This window comes from Diprion similis, chromosome 14, assembly GCF_021155765.1.
Source record: "Diprion similis isolate iyDipSimi1 chromosome 14, iyDipSimi1.1, whole genome shotgun sequence".
Lineage (NCBI taxonomy): Eukaryota > Metazoa > Arthropoda > Insecta > Hymenoptera > Diprionidae > Diprion > Diprion similis.
This window is the reverse complement of record NC_060118.1, coordinates 12,142,988-12,159,091: the sequence shown is the minus strand read 5'-3', so window position 1 is coordinate 12,159,091 and position 16,104 is coordinate 12,142,988. Positions and strand designations below refer to the sequence as shown.

Below are 16,104 nucleotides of genomic sequence, written 5' to 3'. Positions count from 1 at the left end.
GGTCAGAGAATAGAGGCTGGACGAGCCGTTGGATCGTGCTTTCCTGATGCCCGACGGCCGAAGCTGAATTAGAGTTTGCTGAGACTGACGTCTACAGGTAGGAAGGAGCAGATCCTTGGGTGAAGAGGGGGAGGGATGGACGCTTCTCTAAAGTGCTGTCAATCTGAATTTCCTCGAGAACAACGAACGCTGGCCGTTCTTTCCACTGCACTACTCGCGAGAGTGTATAAAGTAGAAAAATAAGAGAGAGAGAGAGAAATACAATTAGTGTCTATTATTGGGCTAACTACGTTTCGACCAAAACTTGAGCTCTTTCTCTAAATGTACGAAGCATTTGATGAAAACATTTTCGCTTCAATATTAGATGGAATTTGTTTCTTCTTATAGCCACGTACTAACGCCGATATTTTATTTACTTTTTCTTCTCATCTTAATCCCATTCCATTTCTCTATTATATAGGAAAAATTGTACGCAGGTAAAAAGACGAGATCGAGGAGAATTTCAACGGAGAACGTGTAAAGCTTTTTGATTTCCGATTTTTCCATGATAAGTTCGGTCACTCGTAAAATTTTTTATTTTCAATTTATGTGAAAATCTTTCACGATTCCTTTGTCGAGAAATAGGAAAATTAGAAACAAAATCGGCGGAAAAAAAAAAAAACGGATTTTTTTGCAAGGAAAAAAGTGTTCCGAGGGAGAAAAAAATATGAGGGGTTGGGGGTGAGGATGGGGGAAAAGGGTAGCTAAACACATTTCAACGCGGGCGTATGTTATTCCTCTTATTCCGTGTGAAATCGGGCGGGAGGCGCGAGTGAAGATGAACGAGCAGGTTTGAGGACCTCGACCCTTGCGTTCGAGGGCGGTTTTTCCGTTCGTGCTTTATGGGCACATATACATACATACGTTTTCCCAACCGGGATATAGGAATGCGCGTACATACGTTGCCAAAAACGCGAAAGGGAGGCTTGGTTGGTTCTTCTACTACGTTTTTATCCGTCTGCTCTCGTCGTGATCGTTGCCCGGCCAATCTCTGCCCCGGGATGGACAGGGGCAATTTTTCGTAAGCCCAGCGCGTTTTCCCGCTAGGATATTTGCATTTTAAAGGGCTCTCAAACTCTGCATCCCTCTCGCGTAGAGTCTGTCTGGCGTTTCGTCGACGGACGCGTTTTTGAACGGATCGCTGGCGCGTCTTTGGGAAAATTTAAAACCATCTCCCTATCGTGTTGTAAATATGTTGCTTGAAGTGAGAGAGAGAGAGAGAGAGAAAGAGAAAGGGAGAGAGATGAGAATTTGGAAGTAGGTGTATTATATGCTTGTTTCAATCCCCCTATCTCATACTCCTCCTCCCATCTCTCTTCCTCCTGTTTGTATATATATGCCTCATTGTCAGGTACAGTAGAAATTACTGTATGGATATATGCATGAAGGTGGCGTGAAAAACGTGTTTTTATAACGAATTATGGAGGTGGGCATGGTAGGTGTAGGTCGACTCGGCTTCTGTATAACATGCTAAAATATGCATGATAATATATACCTATACAAGGCGTGCACATGCGTGTGAGCAAGGCTGTGTACCCACGGGTTCTTCGCTTTTTGTTTCAATCACCCTTCGAGTGGGTTTTTTGTTCCTCTCTTCTCTTCTCTTCTCTTCTCTTCTCTTCGGTTTGTGTTGTTCTTTCGAAGCTCCACCAGGGAATGATAAAGTGTGGCGTGTATTAAACACGTCAGCTACTACTACCACCCGTTCCCAACGGAAACACACTGGCAAAGATGAATTGTTGGTTCGTTCGTTCGTTCGTTCGTTCGTTCGTTCTCTTTCTCAATCTCCCTTTTCATCGCTATCCTCTCTCCCACTCTCTTTCACTCTCACTCTTACTCTTCTGTCGCTTCGCTTCCTGCCTGCCTGTCTGTCTGTCTGTCTGTCTGCCTCTTCTCTCCACGTGCCGTATAAATAACCTTTTCCACGTGGCTACGCTACCCTAAACACGCACTGTTATTCACTTCTTTTGTTTTCAACATCCTCGTACAGACCTCTAAAACTATAACAGCTGATACAGTCATTAGGCAATCGTGTTCATTCCGAACTTCAGATTTTACATATATTTGCAGTTTTATTCAATCTGCTTACATCGCTATTCTTACGTTGTCGATATCGACGATTACTGCAGATGGTTTTTTTGTTTTTTTTTTATCAAACTTTGTAATGGTTGGTCGGTGGATCGACTTTGGATTAGAAACTGGCTCTCAATTCTCAAAAATTTCAGCTATACAGTATTTCAAATAATTCCTACTGATATACACATTCGATGCATTTCAATGGATTGTACTGTCGGTGCTTGATCCTCTGCTAATTGGATCGATTAAAAATTTTCAATACCGTTAACTTTTAAACGGTGAATTTGAAAAATTGATTCTTCAAGACATGAAAAACACGGTGTGAGCAAATATTCTTGAAGTGTTCTCTATTTCAATTCTATACAACGGCATAACATAATATACAAAAAAAAAAAAATATAATATAATGCACCCACCCAAGTAGAGGCATTTTAAATTTCTTCCATATTCCTTAAACTAAAAAACCAATAACAGAGAGTGTCTAGTCAGCAAGACAGAAGAAAATTCACGACTATAAACCGAACGTAGGTATACGTTAGCCGTTTGACTCGTTTTGACGGAATTGGTCGTGCCGCAAAGTAGCTAACCGAGGGGGAGGTAGGGGTTATGTTATAGTTAGTTAGTAAAAAGTGAAACGTAGTAGTAGATATAGATAATTTTTCCGCATCATGTGAAACAACCGTAGCGTCTGCTGCGCGTTGTTCAGACTTTTAAGGCAATCCTGGGGTGAGAGGGGGGGGGGGGGGGGGGGGGGGCTACGGTCGAGAAGAAACGGCCCCGGGGGATGGATGAATGTGAACGCGTATAAACGTTAACGTTACTTTGGCGAGAGCATTCGTGCGTGTGTACCCATCGCATCGCATTGAGATAGAGAGAGAAAGACAGAGAGATAGCGGTACCCAAAGAGGAGGAAGAAAGAAGAGAGAGAAGAGAGTAGCGGTGTAGGATGGCGGTTGGAATTCACCCTTAAATCTTGCCTATTTATTGGCTACCGAAAGCAATCTGGATGATTATTGGAAGAGACATTGCCGTTTCCAGAAATCGTTCTACGACTGAGTCTGTCCGTCTAGCCTATCCCCGATTGGATTGCCTCAGACCCCCCTCACTCCGCCAAGGGTTTAACGGGGATCTGCTGGCTACACATCTTTCTTCCTTTCTTTCTTCTTCACTTCCTTCCTTCCATTCTTTCTTACATCCTTCGCTCGCTCCCTATTTTCCCTTGTACGTTTTAAGGATCGATTTTTTATTCTCGACGGACGCACGCCGTTGACCGTCTATTCGTCTCTCTCTTTCTTTCTTTCTTTCTTCCTCCTTCTCGCTACCCTCAGGTGTTAAATAACGCTTTGTCACGAGCCGTCGCGGGTGTGTCTGATACAAAATCGATATCCTCGATTCTGTTCCGCAGCTCCCGTTTTTTTTTCTTTTTTTCTTTTTCTCTCTCTTTCTCCCTCTTCTCACGACATCACGCGGCTTTTGGTACAAGGTCGACGACGTCTCCTTATCGCCTTGGAATTGTATTGAAATCTTCTAACCACTCTCGCATGGGGTCGAGGCAATTTCTTTCATTCGACTTCATGGCGCCACGTCAAGACACCTGGGCGCGTGCAGCTGACCCCATAACTCAACGAGATTTTCACCCCCCCCCCCCTCCCCCCCCCCCACGCACGTTCTACCGATGAAAATCGGTCTCTACTCGTCTTTTCCCTATCCTTATCGTGCTCTGGATATCGAACGGATAACCAGAACCGAACAGTAATTCACTCCGGAATCCGTTTCCGGTGACTTCAGAAACGAGGGGGCGTATTTACGAGATTTCCTTCTTCTCCCTTTTATTCCTGCTTCACTGCCTGTTGCTTCGTTAAATAGGTACATAACAATCGCTGACGGCTTTGGAAAAGTTGATGTTCTTGTAGAAAGAATGATGATGAATCGTTATCTCTATCACTCTTTTGTTTTTAAACCAAAGAGTTACTTTTTTTTTGTTTCTTTTTTAATGACAGATTTAAAAATCCAATCTTTATTGTTTCAGAGGCACCAAGAGCCACGTACCTACTGATAGACGGGCGTCGATTGGATCCAGGAAATCAGTTCGTTCCGGTCAAAGAGGGATCTGAACTTACTCTCGAGTGCGGTGTCGAAGGTGGGAATCCACCACCAGTCTTGTCATGGGGCATGACCCTCTCTCAGGCAACTTTAGACGGCCCTGAACAGCCGCCTAACAATCTGACGATACTACCGTCCGTTGTTGGCCGACGTAGCGGAGCTCATCTTAACGTCCTTAGGGGTCATCACAACGCCACTATTGCCTGCGTAGCCAGGCACGTAACACTTCTTTCACCGATGAACGCCAGCATACTGCTCGACGTGCAATGTAAGCTTCTCTCTCTATTTCGTTTTTCATTTCTTATTGAGTATTTATTATTGTTTTTAAGCGAAACTGTTATTATCTTTTTTCTCTTCGTGACCGTGAGCGTTTCACCCTTTCTGAACTACCTTGTCTAGTACTTTGGCATGGAAGTGCAATTTTACGTTTCCTGTATATGTTTTTTCACGCCGAATGCGAAATTGATGTAAAAAATTTAATAATATTGAAAACAGCAAACCCTAAAATGGGGGTGAAAATAGGGTGAATTATCAACATTTTTCTGGACAGTGATCTTGAGCGACATTTTTATGAATATTTATTTTGAGACAGTACGATTTTACGCCAAGAATAGGTGCAAACCCCGATACTATCTATAGACACCCCTGAGGAGGGTGAAAACTACCAATGTGCGTTGAATTTTGTAAATTTAATGGCCATCCTGACATCTCTGTTTGTCAATTAGTCATTTTGTTTGCACGGTTAGTCGTAAATTTGGTTTTGACTTATCGAACAACCGTTATCGATATTCAAATTTATTTACGTACATATCCCTTAGTTGTTATAATAATAAATATATAAACTCGCGATAGAAATTCTAAACACACGCGCAGATGGTCTTCTAACCAAAGTTTGTTAGAATTTAGTGTATGAGTTCGTGGCCACCGGTGGTGAGGGGGTGGAGGGGGGCAACGTCACCCTCGAAACATCCAGCGTTTTGAGCGATAGCCGTAACCGGCGATATGAATCGTTCGTTCGTCAGTTTTCACAGGGGTTGTTGCGAAGAGAAGAGGGTAGTTGGGGGGTGAAAGTGGTTGTGAATCCCAGTGGTGGGTGGGTGTGTCGCAAAGTCCCTCAGAGGCTATTTTCGGACGAAAGTTTACCGCTCCTATGTACGATTTCTGCAAGCTCAGCTTCTGCCGGCGAAGGGTGGGAAGGAGAGGGGACAGGAGGTTATAAGGGGTGGTTATAAGGGGATTAGCCCGAAAGGGAGAGGGGCGGGAGGGGGGGGGGGGCAAAAAATGAAAGGGGGAAGTCGGGGAGGCTGGGCTTGTCTGAGGCTAGATTATGCGCTTTGCCGGGATGCTTAGTAGGTACGAAACCCTCGAGAGTCTCCCTCCCAACCTTCGCGGAGAAGTTAGGCAGGCGTAAGGTGGAGGGACGTTTTGTCTCTCTCGTAATCCCTTCGCGCCTACAAAGACACCTAATGGCCGGGATCACTGACTTTTCCGGTGGCCTCATAAATTTCACCCAACTTCCGTTACCGAGACACTCGAGGCGAGGACTTCCGGTTGCCCCTTTCCATTCCTTCGCCACTGGGACTTCATCTGACACACGGAATCGACTACGATCTCGTGATCGATGGATCTAACATGGATAGATGTGTAAATAATGTGGATATGATGGGGTGGAAATTCGCGTAGTAACCAACCAACCAACCAACCAACCCCTTGCATCGCATCGTGAGGAAGAATGAAAGTGGAGCTACTGCCTCGAGATTACCTTCATCCGACGCTCTTCGCTCTTCGCTCTTCGCTCTTCACTCTTCACTCTTCACTCTCCTCATCTTTATTTTCGCTGCAGTCACCAGTCGCGAGCTCGCCTCTATGGTCATAATTGGCTTCCTTTCAACGGTGCTGAAGCTCCTTCGCCCTCTTTTTCTCCTCCCCACTTTTTTTTCATACGATTCATTTTCACCCCCCGCCCCACCTCCACCCACTGGTTGAGTCAGCTGCTTCTGAATGCTGCGCGAATGCGGGTGAAAAATTCTGCAATACTTTGGTATACTGTATGATATATATATATATATATATATATATATATATATATATATATATATATATACACACCCTTGAGCGTTGGGAAAATGACTGGAAGAGAAACGCGTTGCCTTGCCGTGTCTCAGTTAAGGGTGTAAATTACCCTTTTAGGGATTTTAATTCGTACTAGTATAATTTATCGCTTCGCTTTCTCTGGGGAAAATTAGATTTAGGCTGTATGGATGAATATATACGTATACAATAAGAATTATTTTCATTTCAAGACCGGGGGTGGTGAAGGAAATTCATTTTTAGGATATTTTACTCATAATTCAGTACCTGCTACATCTCATCCCTCCTCCCTTCGCCACCTACCTTAATTTCGCCATGATGCAACCGCAGAGATTCCTCCAGAGGCTGATGTCGAGAGGGAAGGGGGAGGGGGGGGGCGAGTACTTGCAGAGAATTGTGTATATATATATATATACCAACTCCTGATTCACCATTCACTCGAATAATTACGCCAGTTCGTGAGACACACCTGCGCTAACTGGTTTCTGTATTACGCACTCATATACCAGTCAAACCATCAGCGAGATTTGATACGGACGGTGGGAACCAGATGCAAATACACAATACATATATACAGGTTGTTGCGTGTAGGTATACGTAGGTATACGGTGCATTCCAGGCAAACTCGACTCACAGTAGCCAGTGCAGCTTACAAGGAACCTTAGGTAGGTGGACCACTTCGATTTTGATCTAGTTTATATACGTTGTAGTGTATCGAAAACTGAGAAATACGTTTTTTTTTTATAAATAGTTTAGAGGGGTGAAAACGATCCCAGAAATGGGCAGCCAACGGTGTGATTTCTTGATAAGCTTGATGGATTTGAATGAAACTAACGATGAAATGTTTCAAGATCAAGAAATCACTCCGTTGGGTGATCGTTTTTGGGGGTTGTTTTCACCCCTCAGTAGGTAAAAAATATACTTGTCTCTTAGTGTTTGACGCACTACAACATATATGAACTAGATAAAAATTAATCGTTAATGGAAATAAATCTCTACCGTCTGAAAAATTTTGAGAATTTCGACGTACGAATATCAGTCTCTTAATGGAATACATGCTTAGGTACACGATGAATGAAACGTGCTTCTTTTTATTCGAAATACTATACCTCCGGGAATTCGATAACACGATTGTAGATTCGTGCAACCTGCTACCAGAACTCACCATCTGCTCACGGCTCGTATTCTATACGTGTAACACCCTCGAGTTTACACCGTTCCCGTTATTTGCTCGAGCCGCAATCAATTTCGTATACACGTACACCCCGAATGCGTTGGGGAGTAGCCAGGCCGTTTACTCAGGTACATCCAGCGGCCCTTCGGAGGTAAACAATAAAGGTCCAAGCGTAGGGTGGTGCACGTGTATATCTATGTCTATGTGTAGCTCAAGAGCATGGGGAGATGCCGTCACGTGTTGGACTACATCGCGTATGGGGTTAAAACTTGGACAAAGGGTCGCGGGGAGGGCACGTACACGAGAACGTGAGTCCCATTGGGGTGGAGCCGCGGCCCGAACTGGTAATTGATTTAGAGGCCTCCTCCGCAGGAGGTGAGGACCTCGAGACTTGCCGCTGAGGAGTTGGTTCGGCCTTTCTCCTCGTCGTGGGGCGACAGCTGCCCGACCCCGAATCATCCCCCGTATCTACTCGCCCCTCCAGAACGGGAAATTCACGGAGAGGGAGGGACCCGCAATCAAAAAGATATTGTCCTGAGGAACTTTTAGTGGAAGGCGAGTTGTTGGAGAGTCGATGTGAGGAAAAGAAGGAGAATACTGGGATATGGTAGTGAAAACCAGGACGAATGGTAACCGTTGGAACATCTTGCATTCTAAGACTGAGCAATGGTTCATGAATTGAAGAGATTTTTTGGATAGCTACTCTTGATGCTGCTGTTAGTCACTGGGTTTCATTAGAGACGTGTATGAAGCCAGGCTTCCTGGTCGGTAAGGTAAACCTGGAAGTTAGTAGTCAACTGTCTTTGAACCATGGCGATAGAGGTGCTGGTACAGTCACGCCACCGCAGGGTATTCCAGACCCGAAAGGGTCCGGAGTTTCCTAATCAAGTCGGACCGTTAACACTGAACTATTATTCGAGTTAGCAGTCAGACCCCCTTCCTCCCATTTTCGCGCTCCTTTGTAAGCTTATCTACTCGAAGAAGAAGAAGAAGAAGAAGAAGAAGAAGAAGAAGAAGAACTCACGGTATCGTTCTCTTTGTTGCTGTTTTTTTCCCCAGACAGACAAAGCAACCGGAAATTTTTGGTGGGCATGGTTTTACTATTTCATCGTGTCCAGTAAAAAATTCGTAACGAATTCCAGAACATTTTCAGGTTATTCAAGGACATTAAAAATAGAGTATTTTCAGAATGTAAGTTTCAACGACCGTTTTGAAGGAGAAAGAAAAATTCAAGGACATTTTCAGGACTACTGGATACCGTGTATTTCACTATTGTCTCGAAAATGTATTTTGCTCGTAGTTGTTACTATAGTAATTTGCAAGCTTGAGAAAATTCGATGGAAATTCCACTTTCTTTGATGAATTCAAATATCGTCGTTTACTCTTGTGCGAGAAAATAACTTCCCGAAGATCAAAGAAATTCCACCAACATCATCCCTTCTTCTTCTTCTTCTTCTTCTTCTCCTTCTCGGTACTTCATCACGTTTCTACGCTACTGCTTCTCCTTATATCTATACGGTATATCCATAAAGTATAAAATAACTCGTGATCTTATAATTTTTCAATAACTCGTCATTGTGATTAGTATGTCGTTGTCTCTTTTTTTTCACTCAACAGTAGATATAAAATTATTATACACACATCAGCTGTAATCGTACAGTGCAGGTATGTGTACAGAAAAAAAGGAGGAATGTGTAAGCAAGGTTTTGAGTTGAAAACGGACGGCTGAGGAGACGATCAACAAACAGTGGTGGTGCAGGGTAATAGGGGTGGTTGTGTAGCGGAGTTCTCTCGGTCGTGTTGATTTTACCTTGCAAAAGAGGGGCTGGGGGGATGGAAAGGGTGTTTGCGCCCACGTCCTACTTGAGGCGGCCTACCTCGCGACTCGAAAACAAAAGCAGGTTCCCTTTAAATCACGATAAAGCACCCGGCACACGGGACGAAAAGGCGCTGAGAGAAGGGGCGGAGCAATGCCGACGACGAGGACGAGGACGACGAAGACCAAGTCGGTGGGCATGTACCCAGATAAAAGAGTGTGGCTGTAGATGTATATACAGAGGAGCAACGGGGGTTGAGACGCGTGCGCCAATCAGCCGGAAAATTAGGTTACATAAACATCTTTGTTCGCCTTCGCTTCCTCCATCCTTGGCTTCCACCACCACCACTACCATCGCCATAGACATTTGTCGACTTGTTCGCAGCGGGTTTTCGTCGGTGATCACCGCCTCTTCACAACCCGGTCATTCCACCAATCCCTTTTCCTAATCTTATCTTCTGAACTACGACCCTTCGGCTCACTCGCCGTTTCGCAGTTGGCATTTGACCCCCTGCTATGTACGTTCTTCTTCTTCTTCTTCTTCTTCTTCTTCTTTGCCGCCGCCGCCACCGCCGCCGCTGCCACCGGTCGATAATCACCGAGATTCTTCTTCTTTTCTTTCGGGTTCTATGCTCTGAAAAACTTTTCCAAGTTCCTGAATTTCGGAGGAAAACAAGAGACGTTTCTTATTCTGGTACAGCGTCTTACCCCCTTTTATTTGTGAAAAGAACCATCGCAAAGAGCCCGATAACGTCACACCTGGATAAACTTATATCGAGAGTTGTAGTTCATACGGTTTAATCAAGTATGAGGATGAAGTTAGTGTATCGTTACAGTAACGATGCATGTTTCGGTAAAATCGATTATTTGAAATTTAGTAAACTGTGATAACAGTACATTATGTCACAAGGGAATAAAGTCTAATTTTATTCCGTTGTTACACGGAGGACTTTATTTCCGTGTCAATTGTGGCCACGTTATTCGCAGAGCCTCCCCCCCCCCCCCCCCCCCGATATCCGATATGTTATTAAATTGATAGAAATTCATTGAATATTGCGTAATCACGCAATGTCAATATCCATTCTCATAGGCAAATTCGTCTTTAATGAAATTTCATGGAATGTAATTAATTTCAATTCATTATTCGTCGAAATGTTACGAGTTTTTCGAGTACTTTGAAAATTTTTGATTAAAAAACGTTATAATTCGTCTATTCGTGTATATATGAGTGTTATTATTTTATTAGATTGAAAACTGGAAAATTATTAAAAGTTTATAACAATACGTGTAGCGAGTTTTTGGCTAGATTTTGAATATTCACCACCACCCCAGCCGGCGAATCGTTGCTACTGAATAGAAAAATATAAAAAGAAAGAAAATTAAAAATATAATTTGTGGGAAATATGGGATTATGTCTTTCATCTGAGATCTACTTTCGTCCCGCTTTTTAGGTAAAAAAAAAAATAAGATTACGGTCCAGGCGGGAATAAACAAAACATGCTCATACAGTGACGTTTCGGCACGTTAACGTCAAGTACCGACTTACATACTTCAGCTTCGTCATCACAGGCAGAGCCGTAACGCGATTTATCACAATCAAAAATTATTCAAAGACGATCTCTGTGCAGCAGGATATTATACTCTCGTGTATATTACTCGTTATTGTGATATCACACAGTTACATGCTTGTGACCTGGGCCCCAATGTCGAAGGATGTTGGGCTTTGCCAGTTGCCTCGGCAACAACCTCGAGGGTCCTCCCTTACCCTAACTTTCAAGCACGAACTCTGGCTGCCATGCCGCCTGGCTTCTCTCGTTCCTGCGTTAACAAGGAGCTAATAGACCCCCTTGTAATAAGCTTCGTTAATGTATAGACCCGCCGCTAAACAGCTTCAACGCTGTACTGGTCTAATATTAAATACAGGAATTTAACAAGGAACGAGCTCAACGTGTAGTGGTTTACTGCTGGACCAGGATCAACCGCTTCCTTGCCCCCGACGAGAGAACCGGATACCGACCGTTTGGATTAACACGAGTGTCCGTTCTCCGCCAGCCCCACTTCACTTTCTCTCCCTTACTTTCCCTTACCACCCCCCTCATCGCCGGTCTTCAGGGGTCGAATATACTCCCTCGACGAATTATTTCGCGCGACAAGATCAAACGATTCGCGCGATCCTGGCAGTCGGGTAGTAGGTGTGCGAAGTTTACATGGAGAACGAAAACAGCTGTGCATATATTTGATAGAATCACGTACAGCTACGTGTGACATGCGAAATGATATTTTTCGTTACCAGTCGTATGTCGTATTTGCTTTTGAAATTTTACTTTTTCCCCCCCACATTTCTATACCACTCGTCAAAGAGAATCCCGATGAGAGTGGAGAAAACTATACGCAAACGTTACACGAGAGTGCAGAGATGGTGAAATGTGAAATGTTAAATAATCTGTACAGATATATGTATATCCCAACGCATTCAAATCATTCCCGTATTCATTGACGTTCATACATCCTCGTATAATGGCGTGATTCGAAAAAGGTTGCGATATTTTTTCATCCGTACGTGGCTGCAAATATACAAGTACTCGTATACTCATGTCGATTAAAAGACCTGATTTAGTTTTTTTGTTTTTTATTTCATCAGCAATATTTTATATGAAATTTGCATATGATATTTACTCACGGCTCTCTTCGGTACGGGAATTTTTTTTAAACTTTCAAAAATTCGATTCTGTGAACAGAGACTCGACAGCAGTCCGGAAAGTACAATTTTCTGTATCTTGTGGATGAGATATCGGAGTTTTAAAAATCCTCTGGGTGTACCTACATATTTGTTTGAAATATGTACAAAAAAACAGAAAAAGTATTGTTTTACCCCTTGAATGAAACTTTTAACAATACGCTTTGCGTATCAAAGGTATCATTACACGTATACACAAACAAATGCTCGAAGGAAATGCGAGAATATTATAATTAACAATTAGGAAGCCGGAGGGGGAAGGTCTACAGTGAAGTTAAGAAGGAGTCTAATAATTAGCTGCTTAGCAATTAACTTGCGTGAATTAAAATAATAATTCATTGCGAGGTGTAGGTGTATTATACAGCCGGTAGTATTACGTTACGTATACAGAGTGAGAGATAACGGCTGGAAGAAGAACGGCGTGGGTCTTGTATTAAATTTAATTGCAAGGTTGTGAAACAATCGTGAAAGCGAGTCGTTTTGAACCCTGGAAAGACTCTCGCCCCTCATACCCTTGTTGCCTACCATAGTTGAGAGGGAGGAAGAGAAGAGAAGAGAAGTTAAGCCAGCTATCTGTATTTATTTCTCTCCCTCTCCCTCTCTTTCTATCTCTGTGCGCGGATGAATGGCATCGTCGAGAAGAGGAGAGTCGAGAAGAGAAGAAAGAGATGGATATGGACCAGAGGAAAGAGGAGAGGAGAGGAGAACCGACAAAATGAACTTATAGTGGCAGCAGCCGCCGTCGCCACAATGACACGGATATGACAAACAACGGTCGGTAGGTACATGGAGAGAAGCAACCTCCCGGGGATCCTCCTTCACTATACTCCACGTCGTTTTCCTCCACTTGCGCGGGGTGAGGATGAGAGATGCTGTACGGGGTCGTCTCTTCGGTTGGAAGGGACAACCTCACACAATCCAACCCCGACCGAGTTGTGCTCGCCTTAATAAGGCGGAAAGCGATTGTTTTGGTAACCGGCGACGAGGAGGAGAGTGACAACGACGTTGGAGTCGAGAGGACGACGCTGAGCTCGTCTTCCGGGAGCCTCGTCTCGTCTCGTCTCGTCTCGACATTGCCAGTCGCGTTTAATATCCTCGACGCCGAGACGACGCCTCTCACCTCCATCTCGTTCCTCCTCCTCCTCCTCCTCGCCATCGTCATGCTGATAACGATTATATACCTACCGATGCAGTGTCTTGCCTCGAAGAATTGGAACTGTACCTTGAGATTTCAGTTGTTTTGTACCAGGTTAGAAACACTTGCTTCAACACACGTTGGTGAAGAAACGATACTGCCGATGATGACGATGATGATTATGATGATAGCGATGACGATCCAATGTCATGGTGTTGTGGTTTCTGTCATGTAAATTGACATACGAGGCATTTCAACGCTGGTTTATCTCTCGCTTCGTTTGAAACCTAAATCCCTTTGAGGATTGCCGCAGCTTACGTGTCGAATGGTTGACACAATCCCCGGTATGAGTTACCGTAGGTAACGACGTGTGTGGTTCAACGTTAATGAGTAGCGGAAAATAATTATTTACCAGCTTTTGCACACATAATGTTGTTCGACTTTGTCGAAATTTCAGATTACCTAAGCCTTCTGAGCTAATTCGTTTCAATACCATTCTCAAGACGTCCTCTCATCGGTACTCCAATGTGGCGACATGGTTTTTGTATTCTACACTTGCGCTTAAATTTAGACTCAATACTTAGAACAAAGAACAATTTAGCTTCAGCTTTCAATTAGCGTAATTAATTAGTTCACTGAATTTGCTTCCATCTTATGATTCATCCCACCTTTCAACCTTTGCTGGAGTAGTATTTCTCCTGGCCTGTGATCATTTGACGAGTCGAAAGTCAAGAGGGCGCAAATTACTACCTACTCTAACGTTTATCTTTCGAGCCAATATCAACTTGCTGCGGATATTAATCAGCTTATACATATACCTCGAAACTTGCGGTTATGACGCGATTGGCGAGTCGTTTCATCGTCCCTTCTAATGTATCATAGGGTTCCAGTATCAGGTATAACCATCATGTCAAAGATTCGTGCTGAGGAAGAAACGTCATTTTGCGATTTTCGAACCGTTTGAAACTCGGCAAATCATACTAATACTTGAAAGTCTTAAAAGTTCCTTAAAGATTCATTGTAGAGTACTCAGTAAAATGATCTCTTCTAGTATCATCAATATCAGCGTTGCTTTTGTTGAACGTGAAAACAAACCCCCCTTTCAACCCCTTTAGAACCGAAATTTAGAACAGAGAAGAGAATAGCAGGGTTTTCAACAACGAGAAGTAAGCTGTCACGTTTCCCGCGACTTGAATCCCCGAATTTTCGAGATATACTGCACAGGTTACACAAAGCTGTGCAGGAGCAGCAGAGGACGACGACGACGACGACGAGTATAACCAACAGTTTGAGCAATATTTCTAACAAGCCACCGGAGGGTTGTTTGGCTTCTTCCGTTTTACTTCTCCACCTCACCTCTTCGTTTCCCTTCTTGCGGCGTGTAACCTTCTCTACCTACGTACCTACCTACTTACCCCATATATACCTTTTATACTACCCCGCTTATAACCGTAGACGATGATCTAACGCTGCACGAACTCCCTCCAGTAAGCACTCATAAGTGTGCAAAACGTCGCGAAAGTTGTGGCTTTAATATGTCGTAGGTACCTACGTTATACTAGCGAAGCGTGCAATGTCTAAAACCACCTTCATATCAGACCTGCACTCTTGCTTCAAGGTAGACTCCATTCTCTCTCTCTCTCTCTCTCTCTCTCTCTCTCTCTCCCTCTCTCTCTCTCTATTTTAGCGCAGGGTGGATGCGTTATTGGTTTGATCGAAGTTCCACCCCTTGACCCGCACCCGCTACACCCCCATCCCCAAGTGAATCAAGAATTTGATGGAAATTGGCGGTTGTAGCGAGCGAGCGAAACGAACGAGAGGCTTCGGTAGTAGCTGAGCTTCGGAGTTTCGGTTGTCGATGCTTGTTCAGAACCGAATCGAATACCGCCCACGGAGTTGGGCGTCGAGGCGTCAATTTCCGGTAATTCGAAGCTTTTGATTAAAGCGCAAAATCACTTCCTCCCCCCCCCCCCCCCCCCGCCCCACCAATTTCCTTCCTCCTTTTTTCCTCTTCCACGTATCCCCGGTGCTGAATTTTAATTCACCTGCAGGGGATAAAAATAATTTAATGACTGTAAGCTGCTGGTTACGATTGATAGAAAGTTGTATGAACGGCTGTGTGACAAAAGTAGGTATATATATATATACTGAACGAACTGACGTAAATCTTTTCTCGAGAGCGAAAGGAACACTTTTGGAGTCAAGTTGTATGTATAAGTACGAAATATTTGGAGTAGAACAGTGAAGAAAAATGATGGTTAAGGGTGATTCAAACGAAACAGTTGACAACCCTTAAACGCACTTGTAGATTCTTTCGAAATAATTTGAAATATCGAAGTGGTTGAAATAGTTTTCTTCAACTATTTCAAGTTCACGTTCAATACGAACAGTTAGGACGAATTATAGGCACAACGATGGAACTCTTGTCATGCGGTCCTTAATTAATTTATGTACCGTCACTGCTCTCGGTATGTGCAGAGTTAATTTAATTATAATGTATAATAAGGCGAAATATTCTCTTCACTTTAATTTCAACCCCTCCTCCTCCCACCACCACCACCACCACCACCACCACCACTCAGTTTATTTCTTCGCTCCAGGTACCGTCGGAGGAGGCGCGAGGTTGTAAACAACAGGCCTAAGTCAAAGAGTTCCTTTGCCACTTTTAACGACCCCTCAGCCGGCTCCGCGCCTCCTTAACGAACAAAGTTCGTATCGTTTCATACCCTCGCAGCCCCTGCATTCAACATTCACCCATTCCCCATCTAAAACCTGGTTATTAATCCACAAATTTAAACCCCGCTGTGCGTAAGCACCGCGTAAGCGTCCCCCACTCTTTATATATATCTCTCTCTCTTCTCTCATTCCCGCTCTAGTGCGTCAATGTACACGTCAAACATTCAATATGTACTTATAGACACTTGTGTTTGTAC

General features: G+C 43.7%; 1 protein-coding gene across 2 annotated transcripts in view; it reads left to right on the top strand.

Moving 5' to 3' along the window:
- Positions 1–16,104, top strand: part of LOC124414724 (hemicentin-2) — a 142,551-nt gene that overhangs the window by 87,820 nt on the left and 38,627 nt on the right. For both annotated transcript variants that reach the window (XM_046895760.1, XM_046895759.1), the window contains exon 5: positions 4,145–4,486. In XM_046895760.1, the coding sequence (XP_046751716.1) occupies positions 4,145–4,486 (342 nt within the window). The remainder of the gene's footprint in view (positions 1–4,144; positions 4,487–16,104) is intronic.